Source organism: Nomascus leucogenys, chromosome 10 (genome assembly GCF_006542625.1).
Source record: "Nomascus leucogenys isolate Asia chromosome 10, Asia_NLE_v1, whole genome shotgun sequence".
Taxonomy (NCBI): Eukaryota; Metazoa; Chordata; class Mammalia; order Primates; family Hylobatidae; genus Nomascus; species Nomascus leucogenys.
The window spans coordinates 74,819,817-74,836,760 of NC_044390.1; the positions used below are offsets into that span (position 1 = coordinate 74,819,817).

Genomic DNA, 16,944 nt, shown 5'->3' on the forward strand with positions numbered 1-16,944 from the left:
CATCCCACAGTCCTGCAGCCCACGCCTGCTTCCTTCCCTCTCCCCCGCCCCCGTCCGTCCACCTCTTGTAATTCGACCGGTTCTAGCCCCACATATCCAGGAGCCTTGTTTCTGCCCGCTTTTGTCCAAAGCCAAGATTTTCCCCTGTTCCTTGCCAAAAGTGGAAATCTTGTTCATTTTCCTAATTGAAACTGGGAGCTTTGAACCAGAAGCCAAAAATCACCCCCAATTAATCCTCAGCAAAAGAGCCAGGATCACGGTCAGTTGTCTGACGTCTAGGGTGCCTGGCTGACATCCAGGTGCCTGGCTGACGAGACATGTCAGGACACAATCAACTGTTCAAGAGCAGACCTCACACAGTGGTTACAACACGGATGCTGGGCCAGACTAGTCTAAATCCAGGCTCCACCGCTTCTGAGCTGTGTGACCGTGGACAAGTTATTTAACCTCAAATCCTCAGCTTCCTCGCCCATAAAATGGGGATAACTATCTACCTCATTGGGTTTTTTAGAGGATCTTAAAAATGTGTTAAGGTGCTTAGAACAGTGCCTGGCACACAGTGATTGCCACTAGGACTATGTATTCACTGCAGGCCCACTTATCCTTTCTTCTTATTCTGTGAAACCTTCTGTGGTCACTCTCTCCCCACCCAAACACACACAAACGCAGACACACATGGACACACAGTGACTCTCTTGTCTCCCTGGACTACTCCTCTGATGGTTTTAGTTTCGAGGATGTGGGCTCATTTGTAAACAAAAGTGCGGTGGTGTTTACAACTAATTTTTTGTGTGTGTGAAACAGAGTCTCACTCTGCCCCCAGGCTGGAGTGCAGTGGTGCAATTTCGGCTCACTGCAACCTCTGCCTCCTGGGTTCACGCCATTCTCCTGCCTCAGCCTCCCGAGTAGCTAGGATTACAGGCACCTGCCACCATGCCCAGCTAATTTTTTGTATTTTTAGTAGAGATGGGGTTTCACCATGTTGGCCAGATGGTCTCGAACTCCTGACCTCAGCCTCCCAAAGTGTTGGGATTACAGGCATGAGCCACTGCACCCAGCTGTTTACAACTAACTGATCACAACCAGTTGTGAATTTCTGTGTTCCTTCTCCACTCCCACTGCTTCATTTGTCTAGCCTTAACAAAAATAAAAATAAATAAAAATAATTTTAACTAAAAATAAGGAATGTACATTTAAATCATTTCAATCATACAGAAGAGTTTTGAATACAAAGCAGCTTCCCAGGCCCACCCTGCCCTCCCTCCAGTCCCCATTCCCAAAACAGGTCCTTTGAACTATTGCTCTTAGCTCTTGCTTCCCCTCCCCAAAGCCTGTCATTCTCTCAACATACATCTGTCGAGCATCTCCCAGGCTGGCACCATGCTCAGGGCCAGGTTACAGCAGTGATGAAAACTGACACAGATCCCTGCCCTCCTGGACTCTAGTGAGGGAGGCAGACACGACGTCACATCTGGTGTGCTGTGACTCTGAGGAGTGAGACAGGGCAAGGAGGAAAGGAGGACAGATGGGATGGAGGGAGGCTCCTCTGAGGAGGTGACATCTGAGTGGAGACCTGGACAACAGAGGGAGTGAGCCACCTCGATATCCATCTTGCTGATAATACCCTGATTTTCACCCTTATTTCTGAACATAACAATTTTGGGCATTTTGGGTTGACCTCCTGCTGTGATGGGTATGAATTGAGTTTGCTTGGTCCTCCCCTCCCCATCCCCCGTCTTCCCCAACGATGGAATCCTATCTTTGTCCTCTTCCTCTAGTGTTACCTTTGTGCATCATTTCCCGTCCCCTACCCGTGACACTGCTGTGGAAGATGAGGATGAGGACTGTCTCACCACTATAGTTCCTTACTGTTACCTCCTTTCCATCCACCTCCCAGCTTCTAACAGACTCTTTTTGTGATTTTTAGCTTCTGTCTGCTGCTAAGTTTTTCCAGCTGGAGGCTTTGCAGCGACACTGTGAGATTATCTGTGCGAAAAGCATCAATACCGACAACTGTGTGGATATTTACAACCATGCCAAGGTAATCAATCTCATTCTCGCGTAGTGCGCACACAGGAGCGCTGAAGCCGGGGAGGCTTTTCCTTGGCAAACACAGAGGCAGGGCAGAGAGCGCGTGCTGGGCCAGTTCTCTCAGGGCTAAGCCGCTGGCCTCTGCCAAGGTCTGCTTCCTGCCCTAGAAAAGATGCCTTCCACCTCCCCTCCAGAACAAGGAAAGTAGGAGCCCAGAAGTTTCAAAGGCAGAGTTCTCAAACAGTGCTTCTCAGACTCTCATGTGCACATGACTCACGTCACAGACTCCGATTCCACAGGCTGGGATGGGCCCTGTTCGGCTTTTCTAACAAGCTCCCAGGTGATGTCTCTGCTGCTGGTCTAAGGGACACCTTCTAAGGTTCTAGAACAGTGGCTGTCCAATCCAGCAGCATCAGGGAACTTGTCGGAAAGATGCATTTTCAGGCCGTACCCCAGACCTACTGAATCAGAAACTTCAGGGGGGACCCAGCCACCTGTGGCTTTGCATGCCCTCCAGCTGATTCTGGTGCATGCTCAGGGGTGAGAACCACCCTTCTAGAATTGTTCTCAATGCCAGCTGCACGTTAGAATCACCTGGGGACTCACTTAAACTTCCTATGCCTGGGACCCATCACAGACTCATCAAATTAGCCTCTGGGAGTGGAACCTGGACAAAGGTATCTTTCAAAGCTTCCCAGGTGATTCTCAGATGTGGCCAAGATTGAGAACAGGCTGTAAGCACTGCTGAAGTCTTTGGAGTCTGCTTAATCAGGTGGACCCAACACCTGGCTACTAATTAGAATCACCTGGGGGAGCGTTCTGAATGCCAGTGTAGTCCCCACCCCCGATGACCTCAGCAGTATCCCCTCAGGGAGCCCAGAAATCTATATTTTTAACAAGCTGCTAGAGTGACATCAGCCGTCAAACCAGTCTTCACTCCAGTTTTCAGGAACCACTGATTTCATCCAATTCACTGCATCAGTGGGGAGACTGGGCCCAAGAGACGTAAAATACTTTGTCCATGTACCACTGCATTTTGTTCCACGTGCTGAGCACAGGGGGGATTAAGAGTTCCAGCAAGAAACAATAAAACCAGTTAAGATGAGGAGTTAGGTTGTTTTATTGATTGATTGATTGATTTTTGAGATGGAGTTTCACTCTTGTTGTCCAGGCTGAAGTGCAATGGTGCAATCTAGGCTCACTGCAACCTTCTCCTTGGTTCAAGCAATTCTCCTGCCTCAGCCTCCCAAGTAGTTGGGATTACAGGCGTGAGCCATCGCACCCGGCCAAGATGAAGAGGCCAAGGTGGGTGGATCATGAGGTCAGGAGATCGAGACCATCCTGGCAAACACGGTGAAACCCCGTCTCTACTAAAAATACAAAAAAATTAGCCAGGCATGGTGGCAGGCGCCTGTAGTCCCAGCTACTCGGGAGGCTGAGGCAGGAGAATGGCATGAACCTGGGGGGCAGAGCTTGCAGTGAGTGGAGATCGCGCCACTACACTCCAGCCTGGGCGACAGAGCGAGACTTTGTCTCAAAAAAAAAAAAAAAGAAAAGAAAAATCAGATTGCATGTGAGATGCTACTTGCTTAAGACATCATTCAGTGAGCCCTTTTAATGTGCAGGCACCTGTGCTTAGAGCCTTGTTGCATCTTGTTTTTTAATCTTCACTACAACCCTTTTAGGTAAATGCTACACTAGTCCCATGTCATAAGGAGACTGAAGCACAGAGAGGTGAAGTAATTTGCTTAAGGCCACACAGCTAGTAATGAAATTTTTGTTTTCTGGTAAAATGTACATAACATAGAATTTGCCACTTTAACCATTTTTAAGTATACAGTTCAGTGGCATTAAATACATTTGATTGTTCTGCAACCATCACTACCATTCATCTATAGAATTTTTTCATCTTTCCAAACTGAAACTGTACCCTTTAAACACCAAATCCTCATTCCTCCCCTCCCCTAGGCCCGGGTATTTACCATTCTACTTCCTGTCTCTATGAATTTGACTACTCAAGGGATGTCACATAAGTGGAATCATACAGTATTTGTCTTTTTGTGACTGATTTATTTCACTTAGCATAATGTTCTCAAGTTTCATTCGTATTGTAGCACGTGTCAGAATTTCTTCTTTAAAGCTGAATAATATTTCATTGTATGTACATGCCATATTTTGTTTATTCATTCATCTATCAATAGAGACTTTGGTTGCTTCCACTTTTTGGTTATTGTGAATAATATTGTGTTGCTATGAACATGGGTATACAAATATCTGTTCAAATCCCTGTTTTTTTGTTTTGTTTGACACAGAGTCTTGCTCTGTTACCCAGGCTGGAGTGCTGTGACATGATCTCGGCTCACTGTAACCTTTGCCTCCCGGGTTCAAGTGATTCTCCTGCATCAGCCTCCCAAGTAGCTGGGACCACAGGCATGCGCCACCATGCCTGGCTAATTTTTGTATTTTTAGTAGAGACAGATGCTTGCCATGTTGGCCAGGCTGGTCTTGAACTCCTGACCTCAGGTGATCCACCAGCTTCAGCCTCCCAAAGTGTTGGGATTACAGATGTGAGCCACCGCGCCTGGCCTCAAATTCCTGCTTTCAGTTATTTGGGGTATATTCCCAGAAGTGTAGTACTGAGATTTTTGAACTCAGATTTGTCTCACTCCAAAGCACAGGTTCTTAACCCTGTGTTTACTGTCTGGCTTAATAAATGTTGGAAATATTTTCAATAATCCTTGATCCTCAAGATTTTCTGATTGGCTATCAGTAAATCAAAAAGTACAGTCAGTCTTCATTGTACACACACACACACACACACACACACACAGTGTTCTAGTTAAATGAGGATTATACCAAAATCTGGTTTCTCAGGACACAAGCATTTTTTTTTCAATCTTAAACTGATTACTTTGCAGAAGAGAGTTCTCTCTCTCTCTCTGTACCAAGGCAGAGAGCCTGATTAGCCTTGTGCTCCTCTGCCCTCCTCCTTGACCATGGTCACTCAAATTGCCCCATGAACTTGACATCCACAGTGGCTTTTCTGTAGCCTACCACCGTGGCAGCGAGGCCTGTGTTTCACAATCCCATTTTAATCTTTTCAAGTTCATTGTCAGGCAGCTTCTGTAGCATATCTCGTGATTTAATAATGTCACCTGATGCAATGTGAACCCCGGCTGGGAATACAGGCTTAGAACGCCTATGGCAGAGAAACTGCCTCTTTCAAACATATATATATACACACACACACACACACACACACACCTACAAACACCCCTTTGCTGACAGGGCTTTGGCTTTTACAGACAACAGCTCTGCCTCCGCCTTCCAGGCCACTACCTGGCGTGTTTCCAAGAGAAATATCTGCCCTTTATGATAGTCATGTGGAGGGCAGGGCAATGCCAGCTGCCCCCTGTCCTTTCTGTGCACTGCTTCCCCTGTGCTGTGGATGCTGCAGCCCGCTAATGGTCACACACCATGTGGATTCGATTCCTGGCAGATTGTGCTGCAAATAGAAGATAGTTTAGTAAAAAGAGTGGTAAAGAAAGAAACCAACACTTGCATTTGTAACTCCAGGAAATACAGGCATTTAGATGCTAACAGCCACATTCCAAATGTCAACGAGGACCTCCGCAACGTTACCTCTGTATTACATCTAACAGTTTGAGACAGCTGTGGAATTTTATACAGAGTAGAAACCCATTCCACAAATGCATGGCTTAGCCAGCTCTTTTTTCCTAGTAAACCTGTCCCAAACTATACAGCCATGAAAAGAGGCCCTGGAGCTTCTTGTGGCCCTTTCAGTGTGTCTCTTGAGAAAAAGAACAAGCTGGTTCATCAGATTGAATCTCAGCTGTTGTGGTTAAGTTCAACAGTGCATCATGATGGAAAGAACACAGGTTTGGAAACCAAAGGATTTATTCGCTAGTGTTTATTGAGTAGCCAGTATTTCCTAGGAGCTGTATTCATCAGAATATAGTAAGAAATTAGAGAAGCTGGGCACAGTGGCTCATGCCTGTAATCCCAGCACTTTGGGAGGCTGAGATGGGAGGATCACTTGAGGCCAGGGGTTTGAGACCAGCCTGAGCAACATAGTGAAACCCCATGTATATAAAACAAAATAAAAAAAAAAAAAATAGCCGAGCATGGTGGCGTGCACCTCTAGTCCCAGCTACTCAGAAGGCTGAGCCAGGAGGATCACCTGAGCCTGGGAGGTCAAGGCTGCAGTAGGCAGAGATCACGCCACTGTACTCCAGCCTGAGGCACAGAGTGAGGCTCTGTCAAAAAAAAAAAAAATTAGTAAGACATGGTCTCTGCCCTTGAAAAAATTACCATCTAGGACAAGGGTCAAGGGTCAGCAGACATGTTCTGTAAAGGGCCAGATAAACATTTTTAACTTTCCAGACCACACAGTTGGCTTTGTACCTACTCAATTTTGCAAAAGGAGCCAGAGAATATGTAAATGAATGGTATGGCTGTGTTCCAATAAAACTTTATTTATAAAAACAGGTGGTGGGCCATATTTGGCCTTCAGGCCTATAGTTTGCCAACCACTGGTCTAGGGAATGCGAGCTCCAATCCCAGTTCTGTTAGTAATTGGTTGTGTGGAGATAGGCCAGAGGCTGATATACAGTCACCATTCAATAAACACTATCAAATATTATCAATGTAGGTATATATTATGCTTTTATTTTCCACTAACTTGTGCTGAATGACACTAATATACAAAGCAAGTGCCAGGTGTGCTGGTGGGGGGAGCTCACTGTGTCCTCAGAATCAGATAGGCAACTCTGAGCCTCAGCTTCCCCACGGGTACCAGGAAGCCTTGTACTCTGTGATTCTAAGAGCAGGATTCATGTTGAAAGAATGAAAAGATTTCTAAGCCAGGTGCAGTGGCTCACACCTGTAATCCCAGAACTTTGGGACGCCCGCCTTGGAGGCTGAGGCAGAAAAATCACTTGAACCCGGGAGGTGGAGGTTGCAGTGAGCCGAGATCATGCCACTGTGCTCCAGCCTGGGCAACAGAGCAAAACACTGTCTCAAAAAAAAAAAAAAAAAAAAAAGAATGAAAGGATTGCTAAGATTTCTCCCAGCTCCAGGATTTGTGCATCTATATGGACATTTGTGGGATAACTAGCCCACTCACTGATAAACTTCATCAAGCTTTATAAGCCTCTTGGAGACCACAGAATTACCACATGTATCCCTGTCCTAAATGGCACAGCAGAGCACGATACCCCTGTAGTCCACCCCCTTGCTTTTGTAACTTGGAAAACTGAGGCCCAGAGAAGTGATTTGGTTGGCACAAGGCCAAGGAGTGGAGGAATGGACTCTAGCCCTTTGATAGGATGAGCTGCAAAGTCACACCCCATGGGTATGTGCTGGGGAATCAGAGACATTCTGCAGCCAGTCTTCCTTAGCAGGTGCGTGCCATCATTAGCTCTGAAGGCATAATCTGAAAGGTGCTTTTCGTAAGCGTAACCATCTCCCATTTCCTCCCCACTCTCCACAGTTTCTTGGAGTCACAGAGCTCTCAGCATATTGTGAAGGCTACTTTCTCAAAAACATGATGGTCCTCATTGAAAACGAAGCATTCAAGCAGCTCCTGTATGACAAAAATGGTGAAGGGACCGGCCAGGATGTGCTCCAGGACTTACAGAGGACGTTGGCCATCAGAATTCAGTCCATCCACTTGTCGTCTTCCAAAGGTTCCGTGGTATGAAACGCCCAGTGCAGGGAATGCTTCCCAGGAACTTTCCAGTTCTCCTGCCGCATTGGCTTTACACAAACACAGACAAATTCCACCTGGCACCTGTTTTTGGCTGGGCCAAGGAGCTGCCTCTACTGCTCCCACGTGTTCCTGTTGAAAAACAAAGGACTTTCCACTGGTCTGCAGATCAGATCAGCTGGGTCCAGAGCTTAATGGGCAATTGGACAACGAAGTTAACCCCAATTGAAAGCACCCCTAGGACCATTGAACACCCACTGCCGGGGACCACTGTCCAGTGAATGGATTGAGGCCTTTTAAAGGTCACTCAGGTTCCAGGTTGACAGTTGGAGAACTTGAATGTACCAACCATGAAGAGATTGTATTACACATTAAGGACCTTGGTAGCTGTGCTTCAGCAAACGTCAACCACAGTAGCAAATTGGTGAGGCTGTGACCCATAATGAGGAAATAATTTGGCAAATTTTTAGGGGTGGGAACTTTTTAAAATGTTCATTTAAAAAAAAAACAAAAACAGGGCAGTCTTGTAGTTTAAAATATATTTCTAAAAGCTTAACAGTTCGTTTTCAACTAAATTGTGTTTAGGGATCTGTGTTTGAGATTTTTCCTTTTTTTTTTTAAATAGTAAGTCACAGGTCCACACTGTGTAAACATGCATCTGATAAGATACTGCTGATATTCTAAACAAGTTGAAATAATCTTGCCTTAGTGATCATGATTACACAAAAGAGGTGCACTGCCAATAAGTATCTCTAATTCAATAGTTGAAAGCAACCTGCATGCTAATCGTGGTTTCGGGGTGAGAATAAAACACCCCCACATAACATGCATTTGCATGGGCCCGAACCTGTGAAATGTTACATTTGTGCTTCATTTTTGCCAAGGTAAAAATGCTCCATCATTTCTAGCTAAAATTCCATTTGGTGAAACCAACATATCCATTTCTTTTCCTAGTTACGGATGATTTGGGGATGCTTTTGCAGAAATGTGTTCATAGATGATGCTGAATGGGGGGAGGGGGGCAGCACGTCAGAGAATTTACTATTAATCCCAGAGTTTTCTCTGTATTCTCAGAAGATGTTAATAGTTTGTTACTAGCCAGAGAGTATGACTATGTTAGATTATTTTTAAAGCTGAAACATGTATGATAGGATGGATTCTTTCTGTATTCTGAGAGTGTACAGTAGAGGATTATTATAATGAAAGTTTATATCAACAGGGTTTCGTTGGCTCTGCCATATATTATAAGCAAAAGAGATTGGTAAAGTGCCACAATATTCCAGATAACTTTTCAGTTGCGGCCTTTCTTCTTGTTCTTTAATTTGAAACCTAGATACATGCAGTAAAAACTAGGAGAATGACTTTTACCCTTGGGGACGGCCAAGTTTTGTTGATAAACCTATTTCCTAGCATGCCTTCAGGAAGTTGTGCCAGACCCTAGATTGTGAAGGAGCCACTGTTCTTCTGTTGTACTAGCTCTCTGAACCATTGTTCAGAGGACCAATGTCACATCGCTTCATGGGCGTGGCCCGTGGAGCATCTGGGTGACATCTGTCTACAGTATTGGCTCTTCTGTGAGGCTGATACACAAGGCCTCTCTTCCACATGGTCATTTGCAAACCTCCCCCAGCCCCTACCATCCAATGTGGAAGGAAAACAAGAACTGCCTGAAGAAGAGTCCAAGCTACAGATAGACAGCGTGTGCATTGCGGCTGTCACCTTCCTCCTCCCTCTTCTGTATCCTCAGAGATGCTGTGTGGATGTTTCCTTAACCTCAGCTGACTTCCCTGTGAATGTCTAATGCTAGTTCAGGGCCTCCAGGCATTGATTTGTACAGTGGCAACTCCCATTGGGGCTTCTGTTATCGTTTGGTGTGCTTTCTCTGTCATTAAAAGAAATGATTTTCCCAGGCCGTGCATCATGTGTGTGGTTTGAGTGGGCTCTTTATCTCAACAGTTCAAGCCTCAGAACTTCACTCAGTGAAGAGATTGGACAATGTGGCCCCGCAGAGAAAGTCAAGGGAAATGAAGACACTAGATAAAAGACAAATGTTCCTGTTGCTGGCGGTGTGGCAGCCAAGCCCTAGTCCCCAAGCTGCATACACTTCTGAGTGATGCCCTTGGATCTTTTTCCCATCAGGCAGAGAAGCTACAGGTGCTGCCATTTGGGCCACCGCCGTAGCACTGCCTAAGGCAGAGAACTCACCTGCAGAAGGTGGGTGGAGTTCTGGCTGTCACTCATGTGCCTTGATGACACTTTTTGAGGATGGGGGGATGAGAAGGACAAGTTATCTCCACATGGTGTGTCCCCACCAAGGGCCAGCATGAGCTGATGCTAGGGGGTAGTGGCAGCATTATGGGATGGGGGTGGGGGTCATGGAGGGACACGCAGCTCTCTTCTTGGGTGTCATCATTGCTGAGGTCAGACCAAGTCCCCAGCAGCTCTGCTGTGGCTCCTGACCCAGCCTGGGCCCAACCCAGACATGTGTGCCGATAAATCCCCCTGGCCAATCCACAAAAACCTACAGGCAGGTCGGGGGAGAGGCCCAGCCAGCCCTGGGAAACCTGGGCCAGTGAGACCCGGTAGAGAGCTCACATCGCCCCACCTCCCGGAAGTGACTGCTCAAGTCCGCTTAGCAATCCAGGTCTGTTCCTTCTTTAGGAAGCAACCAAGTGCCAGGGGCCAGAACTGTGAGTCAGGCCAGGAAAGCAGAAGGGCTTTTTATTTTTGACTGTGTGTCACCCTCGGTGTAGCCTCACGGTGAGTAGGCCTTTTTGATTTATTGCTTTTAGAATGATAATGATAAAGTGCATGCTACCCCATTTGCCTTTTACTTGTCTGACAGGTGGCTTTGACATTCAGGCATCAGCAAAGTCCGTACAAGGGCCCATTAGCATCTTAGGGTGTGGAGGAAAGCGCGGGGTGCGGTGGGGGCCTGCCTGCCACAAGTTCCCTCCACCCCTTCTGTTTGCAATGGGACACTGGAAGGAGTGTGTACGTGCAGCCGCCCCCAAGAAACACAAGGACCCGACTTAGCTTCTGTGCCCACCCCCATGGCCATTGGTCTTACATATACCAGACCTGGATATCATTCATTCTCCTCAAAAGAAGGAGAATCCACTCAAAATGAAGATCAGGATGTGAGCTCCCATCACGGAGATGCCCGGGCAGAAACCGGAAGACGATGCAGTCAGGCATGGGGGCGGGGTTGGAGGAGGAGTTCTGGGACCCCCTCCACACTGAGCTTCTGTGATTCTGCTTTTGTTCTGTGTTCCCCGTTCTGCAATTCTGCTTTTGGATCTCACATTGTTTCTTCCTGTAAAGCCCCGGGCAAAAAGTGCTATCCGACTGTATGTTGTCATACCAAGACTTTCGTCATACAGTGTTTTGCCAGCATCGGGCTGTGTGGATAAAGGGTTCTTTGAGAAAATCTATTTCACCAGTCTTGGGTCCTCTGCCTTCAGAATTCAGCACTCACCTCCCTCCACCCCCACCTTGAGTCACAGATGAATGAATAGTCGCAGAAGTGCTCACATCCTCCCACTTCTAGTTCTTTCTGCCTGGCCCCTACACAGCCTCCAAGGCCAGCAGTTTCCTGGGTTTCTCCACTCAGGGAAACATCTGTTGAGCACCTTCTGTTGGCAGCACTGATTGCTGAGCCCTGGACTCCAGCACAGACCTGAAAACCCTGTTCCAACTGGATCCAACCCCTGACTAGCTTTGAGACTTTGGACAAGTTACTTACTCTATCCAGTATTCACCTTCCTCTTCCGAAAAAAAAAAAAAAAAAAGTTTAACTATAACTAGTGGCCGGCCGCTGTGGCTCACGCCGGCCACTAGTTATAATGTAATCTCAACACTTTGGGAGGCCAAGGTGAGCAGATCACTTGAGATCAGCAGTTCAAGACCAGCCTGGCCAACATGGCAAAACACCAGCTCTACTAAAAAATACAAAAATTAACGGAGCGTGGTGGCGGGCACCTGCAATCCCAGCTACTCAGGGAGGCTGAGGCAGGAGAATCAGTTGAACCTGGGAGGCAGAGATTACAGTGAACCAAGATTGTGCCACTGCACTCCAGCCTGGTCAACAGAGTGAGACTCCGTCTCAAAAAGGAAAAAAAAAAAAAAAGAAAAAAAAAACCTATAACTAGTGAATAGTGTTGTTGGGAGGATTAAAGGAGATATTTTGTACGAGTCCCACACTGTTAGTAGCAGGCAAAAGGCTTTTCTGAACTTCTAAGACTGAGCAGAAGGAAGGGGAAATTGATGATTCATACAAGGAAAGGAAGGCTAATGACTTTGCCTTCATTTCTAGAACTTTCTACAGCAGCGGTTCCCATGGTGATTTGTGATTCTCTAGGGTTTTGCTACTTATTCCGAGGAGTATAGGGAAATTCCCCCCAAACTGAGCTCTTTTGTGATTCTAGTTCCTAGCACAGTGCTTCACACAAAGTAATCAAGAAATGTTTGCAAATGGAAGCCAAGTACACCTGGATTTCCTTTCATATAAACATCATATTTTCAAAAGATTAGAGTTGCAGGGATTCACTCTTCCAAATTCCTTGTCTACACAGGAATGTGAGATTCACACGTGTGACTTGGATGACACAAGATTCCTATGGTGTGTGTCTAAGGTCCAAGACCCCACAAATGGCTGAGCAGGGCCCACGCCCGCCAGAGCCAACTCTCAGTCCAGGGCTTGAGGACCACGGCTCTGTGGAGAGGGAGAGGATAGCCACAAACCCCCAAATGAAACAAACTGCTAGATATCCCTCCAGAAAAATCTGGGACTGCTGTCCTCATCAAGTTAGCAGGCAAACCCATATGCCCTGTGCTGCCGCTTGAGTGTGTGGACATTCATCCCCCACCACTCCACCAAGAAACCTCCCTGGTGGAACTTCACGTCACCTCTGTTCCTCCCAGCCTAGCCAATGCCTTGAATAAAGCAGCACGTGCCTTTGGCCGGGGCCATTGCAGAAGCTGCTATGATGCCTATTTTTTCCACCCTCTTTAAAAATAACTCAACAGATTTTGAACTTCCTGCTTGGCAGAAAAAAATAGAACTCATACTCAGCAATCACATTGCGCTTTAGTTCCCACCACTGATGAGGCAGGCAGATAACGAGTGCCCTGTGAAAGGACACATCTCCAAGTTTAGCCCTGAATCTGAAAAGACAATCTGTCTGCGTGAATAGGCAATTAGAAGAGATGCCCTGATGTCATTGATGCGTTCTTTGGATGTTGCTTTTCAGAGTTAACCTTCAGATGAGTTCTGAATTTTAATGCTATGGAAAACCTCTGGGATGAAGAGCTACAAAGGGAAGAGGCTGATTGGTACAACGGAGGGGCTCTGTGCTGGGCACCACATCTCACCCCTGACCCTGAATCTGTCATCTGCTACCTGGGTGACCTTGGCCAGGCCTCTTCTCCATCCGGACCTGTTTCCTCAACTCCTTCTGACTTGATGTCGTGTGGGCTTAGACTGGAACCTGTCACACTCTCCTTACCACACTCCTATATTAGAACCTTGTGAGAACATCATTTTGTGTAATAGAACATTCCAGATTGCATCCAGGAGGATTTAGCAAAAGTGACCTTTTTCATCATTTCACAATGATGCCTTCAGCAAAACAGGCTCCCAGCAGGAAACCAGATAAAAGCGTTAGAATGAGGCTTCAGCTATCTCACCATGAAGATGGCATCTCTCTAGATCATTGCTACATGACCACTATCTCCTTTTCGGTTTTGGGTTTTTCTTTTTCGCTTTTTATTTTGAAACAATTACAGATTTGCAGGAAGTTGCAAAGATAGTACAGAGTAACCCAATGGTGACATCTTAGATAAATCTAGTACAATATCCAAACCAGGAAGTTGACATTGCTGCAATGTGTGTGTGTATGGTTCTGTGACATCTTGTCACGTGTGGATTCGTGTAACCACCACCACGGTCACTTTTCCCTCACCGCAAAGATCTCCCGCATGCTACCCTGTTGGAATCACTCTGGCCCTCCCCCCACCAACTTCATCCCAAACCCCTGGCAACCACTAATCTGTTTTCCATCTCTATAGTTTTGTTGTTTCAAGAATGTTATGTAAATGAGACCATATAGTAAGCAGCCTTTGAAGATTAGTGTTTTTATTATTATTATTATTATTATTGACACAGGGTCTCGTTCTGTCGCGAAGGCTGGAGTGCAGTGGTGCGATTTCAACTCACTGCAACCTCTGCCCCCCAGGCTCAAGAATCCTCCTGACTCAGTCTCCCAAGTAGCTGGAACCACAGACATGAGCCACCATGCCCAGCTAATTTTTATTTATTTATTTATTTATTTATTCTGGTAGAGATGGGGATTTTACCATGTTGCCCAGGCTGGTGTCGAACTCCTGGGCTCAAGCAATCCTCCCACCTCAGTATCCTGAGTAGCGGGACCACAGGCATGCGCCACCACTACCAGATCACTTTTTTAAAAAATTTTCTGTAGAGACGGTCTTGCCATGTTGCCAGGACTGGTCTCAAACTCCTGAGCTCAAGCAATCTGTCTGCCTCAGCCTCCCAAAATGCTGGGATTACAGGTGTTCGCACCTCAAACGGCGAGACTGGCTTTTTGCACTCAGCAGAATGCCTCAGAGACCCATCCAAGGAGCCTGCACATATGGAATGTTTGTTCCTTTTCATTGATGAGTAGCATTCCCCCGTATCCTGTCACCTTTTAACCAGAGAGAGACAGGGGCTTTCTCTGTCACCCAGGCTGGAGTATAGTGGCGTGGTCACAGCTCACTGCAGCCTCAACCTCCCCAGCCTCAAGTGATCCTCCAACCTCAGCCTCTGGAGTAGCCACAGGTGGAAGCCTCCACGCCTGGCTAATTTTTTTATTTTTTATAGAGATTAGGTCATACTATGTTGTCCAGGCTGCTCCCAAACTAGGTCTTTCTGTAATTGATGACTTCTAGATATCTCACTGATGGTGTAGGGCAGTGCTTCTCAAATTTGTTAAAATGACTCCATGGGGCTGGGATGGGGCTTGAAATTCATTGTTTCTAACAAGCGTCCCAGCGCTGCTGCTGCTGCTGCTGGTCCAGGGACCTCACTTTGAGTAGCAAAGGTGTGGAGTCTGGAAGTCAGAGATTCATCTCAAACCCTTTCTGCTGCCAGGCCAACCTGTGACACCTGTTCTGTCACCTGGCCTTTCTGGAGTCTCAACCTTGAGGGTTATTACGAGCCTTTCTTTCTGACCCAGGGGAGACATTTTCACAATGCATCTGAAAAAAAATCATTTGAAATTCTATCTTCCAGAACCAAACACTGCATGTTCTCACTCATAAGTGAGAGTTGAACAATAAGAACACATGGACACAGCGAAGGGAACATCACACACCGGGGCCTGTCGGGGAGTGGGAGCAAGCAGAGGGAGAGCATTAGGACAAATACCTAAGGCATTCGGGGCTTAAAACCTAGATGACGGGTTGGTGGGTGCAGCAAATCACCATGGCACATGCATACCTATCTAACAAACCTGCATGTTCCGCACATGTAGCCTAGAACTTAAAGTATAATTTTAAAAATAAATAAAGGTAATTCTGTCTTCCTAGGTGGAGGGCTCTTAACAGTCTGAATTAAGCTAAGGAATTACTCACACATAACCTCATTCTACCTTACTTTTCCCTGGTCTGTTGTTGATCTAAATCAAGTTTATTTATTTCACGGGTATTTACTGATGCCCTAATATAGTTAAGAGACCCACTCCTGTGCAATGCCATTAACCAAAGGTAACCAAAGGTGACCCCACCCCTTTTCTTTGTCCTGTTTCCTTCAGGGTTGGCGGCAGAAGGAAAAGAAAAGATTCTTGTTTATTTTCAGACTATGCTTTGAGGCTTCTCTCTGCACTCACAGAGCCCCCTGGGGTGGCAGGGACACCCAGGAGAATCAACAAGGGAAGAATCAAAGATGCTGCCCCTTCCCTGTTCACTTCACAACACTTTGATAATGGAGAGGGACGCTGGAGTATCTGGTTCAAAATGGCTGCTGGGTGACCCTGATACTTCTCAGTTGTATGCTATGGGGAATGAGTGGGTGGGGAAGAAGAAAAAGTGGTAGGATTTTATCCATAATTACTCATTATTTTCTTTACTTGTGAAGGGAACGACTGCATTTTTGGCACTTCAAAGGACTCGCTTTCATACATTAAATATTTTGTTTGAGGAAGGGAAAAGCTCAGATAGTGTTTTCTGTTGAATAAGTAATGAGAAAGTAAATGAAGTCTGTTTTTTTCTAGAAATTCCTTGAGCCAAGGAATGATTCCTTGCCCCTAAAATGTGAGGATTTCAGGTGACCAGTGAGTTTAATGTAAGTCAGCTGCATAATGTGGCTGCTTAGAAGAGTTCATTTAGCTATAGGCTACATTAATAGAAGCATGATTGCTAGAATGATGGAGGTGATGGTGCTCCTCTGTGCACTGGAGGGCTCTCTGCTGGAATTATGCACTCAGGTCATGTCCTGTATGAGTCAAGGTTTCTATCAGCAAGCAACTCTGGTTCATTTCAGAAGAAAGAGGGTTTATTCAAAACTATTAGAGGATTTACACAGTTGTTGGGAAGGCTGGAGAAACTATTAAAGGCAGAGCCTTTTGGAATAACTTACAAACCATGACAGAGTGACAGAGTGACACTCAAAAAGAAAAAAAAAAAAAGAACAGCCAAAGGAACTCGGACGTTTGGCCTGTAGGAGGGAAGACTTGGGTGACCATCTTAATTTTAGTTGTCTTCATTGCTGCATGCTTCACAATGATATGGAGAAATCACTAATGGCATTTCTGTAGTTCCCAGAAACTTGGCTTCAGTGACTGCTCTTTCCACAAGCACCAATGTTATTCCTACATCAGGAACTCAGCCGACCCGAAAAAGCTCAATGCTTCTGCCTCTACTTGCACTACATAATGGAAGCTCCCATCTCCTCATGTTGGCCCTTTAGTATCAAAATTTCACTGGGTGCATCCACGTCTGACAGGCAGAACCTAGGTCCCATGCCTGCACCTTAGCCGCAGGGGAGGCTGGCAGTTTCAGTTCTCACCGCTACGTTAGGGAGATAGGAAATGTACTGTGTGATTTCTACAAATATAGAAAGATGATGGGTAGCCATGAACATGACAAATGTCCCCTGTGCTTGATGAAAGTCACAGAGAAACTGC

The 16,944-nt window shown here is 46.1% G+C and overlaps 1 protein-coding gene across 3 annotated transcripts in view; it reads left to right on the plus strand.

The window, feature by feature from the left end:
- Positions 1 to 9,669, plus strand: part of BTBD11 (BTB domain containing 11) — a 351,128-nt gene extending 341,459 nt beyond the window's left edge. For all 3 annotated transcript variants that reach the window (XM_030821312.1, XM_030821313.1, XM_030821314.1), the window contains 2 exons: positions 1,928 to 2,041; positions 7,544 to 9,669. In XM_030821312.1, coding sequence (XP_030677172.1) covers positions 1,928 to 2,041; positions 7,544 to 7,753 — 324 coding nt within the window. In that variant the 3' untranslated portion in view covers positions 7,754 to 9,669. The remainder of the gene's footprint in view (positions 1 to 1,927; positions 2,042 to 7,543) is intronic.
- The last annotated feature ends 7,275 nt before the right edge of the window (positions 9,670 to 16,944 follow it).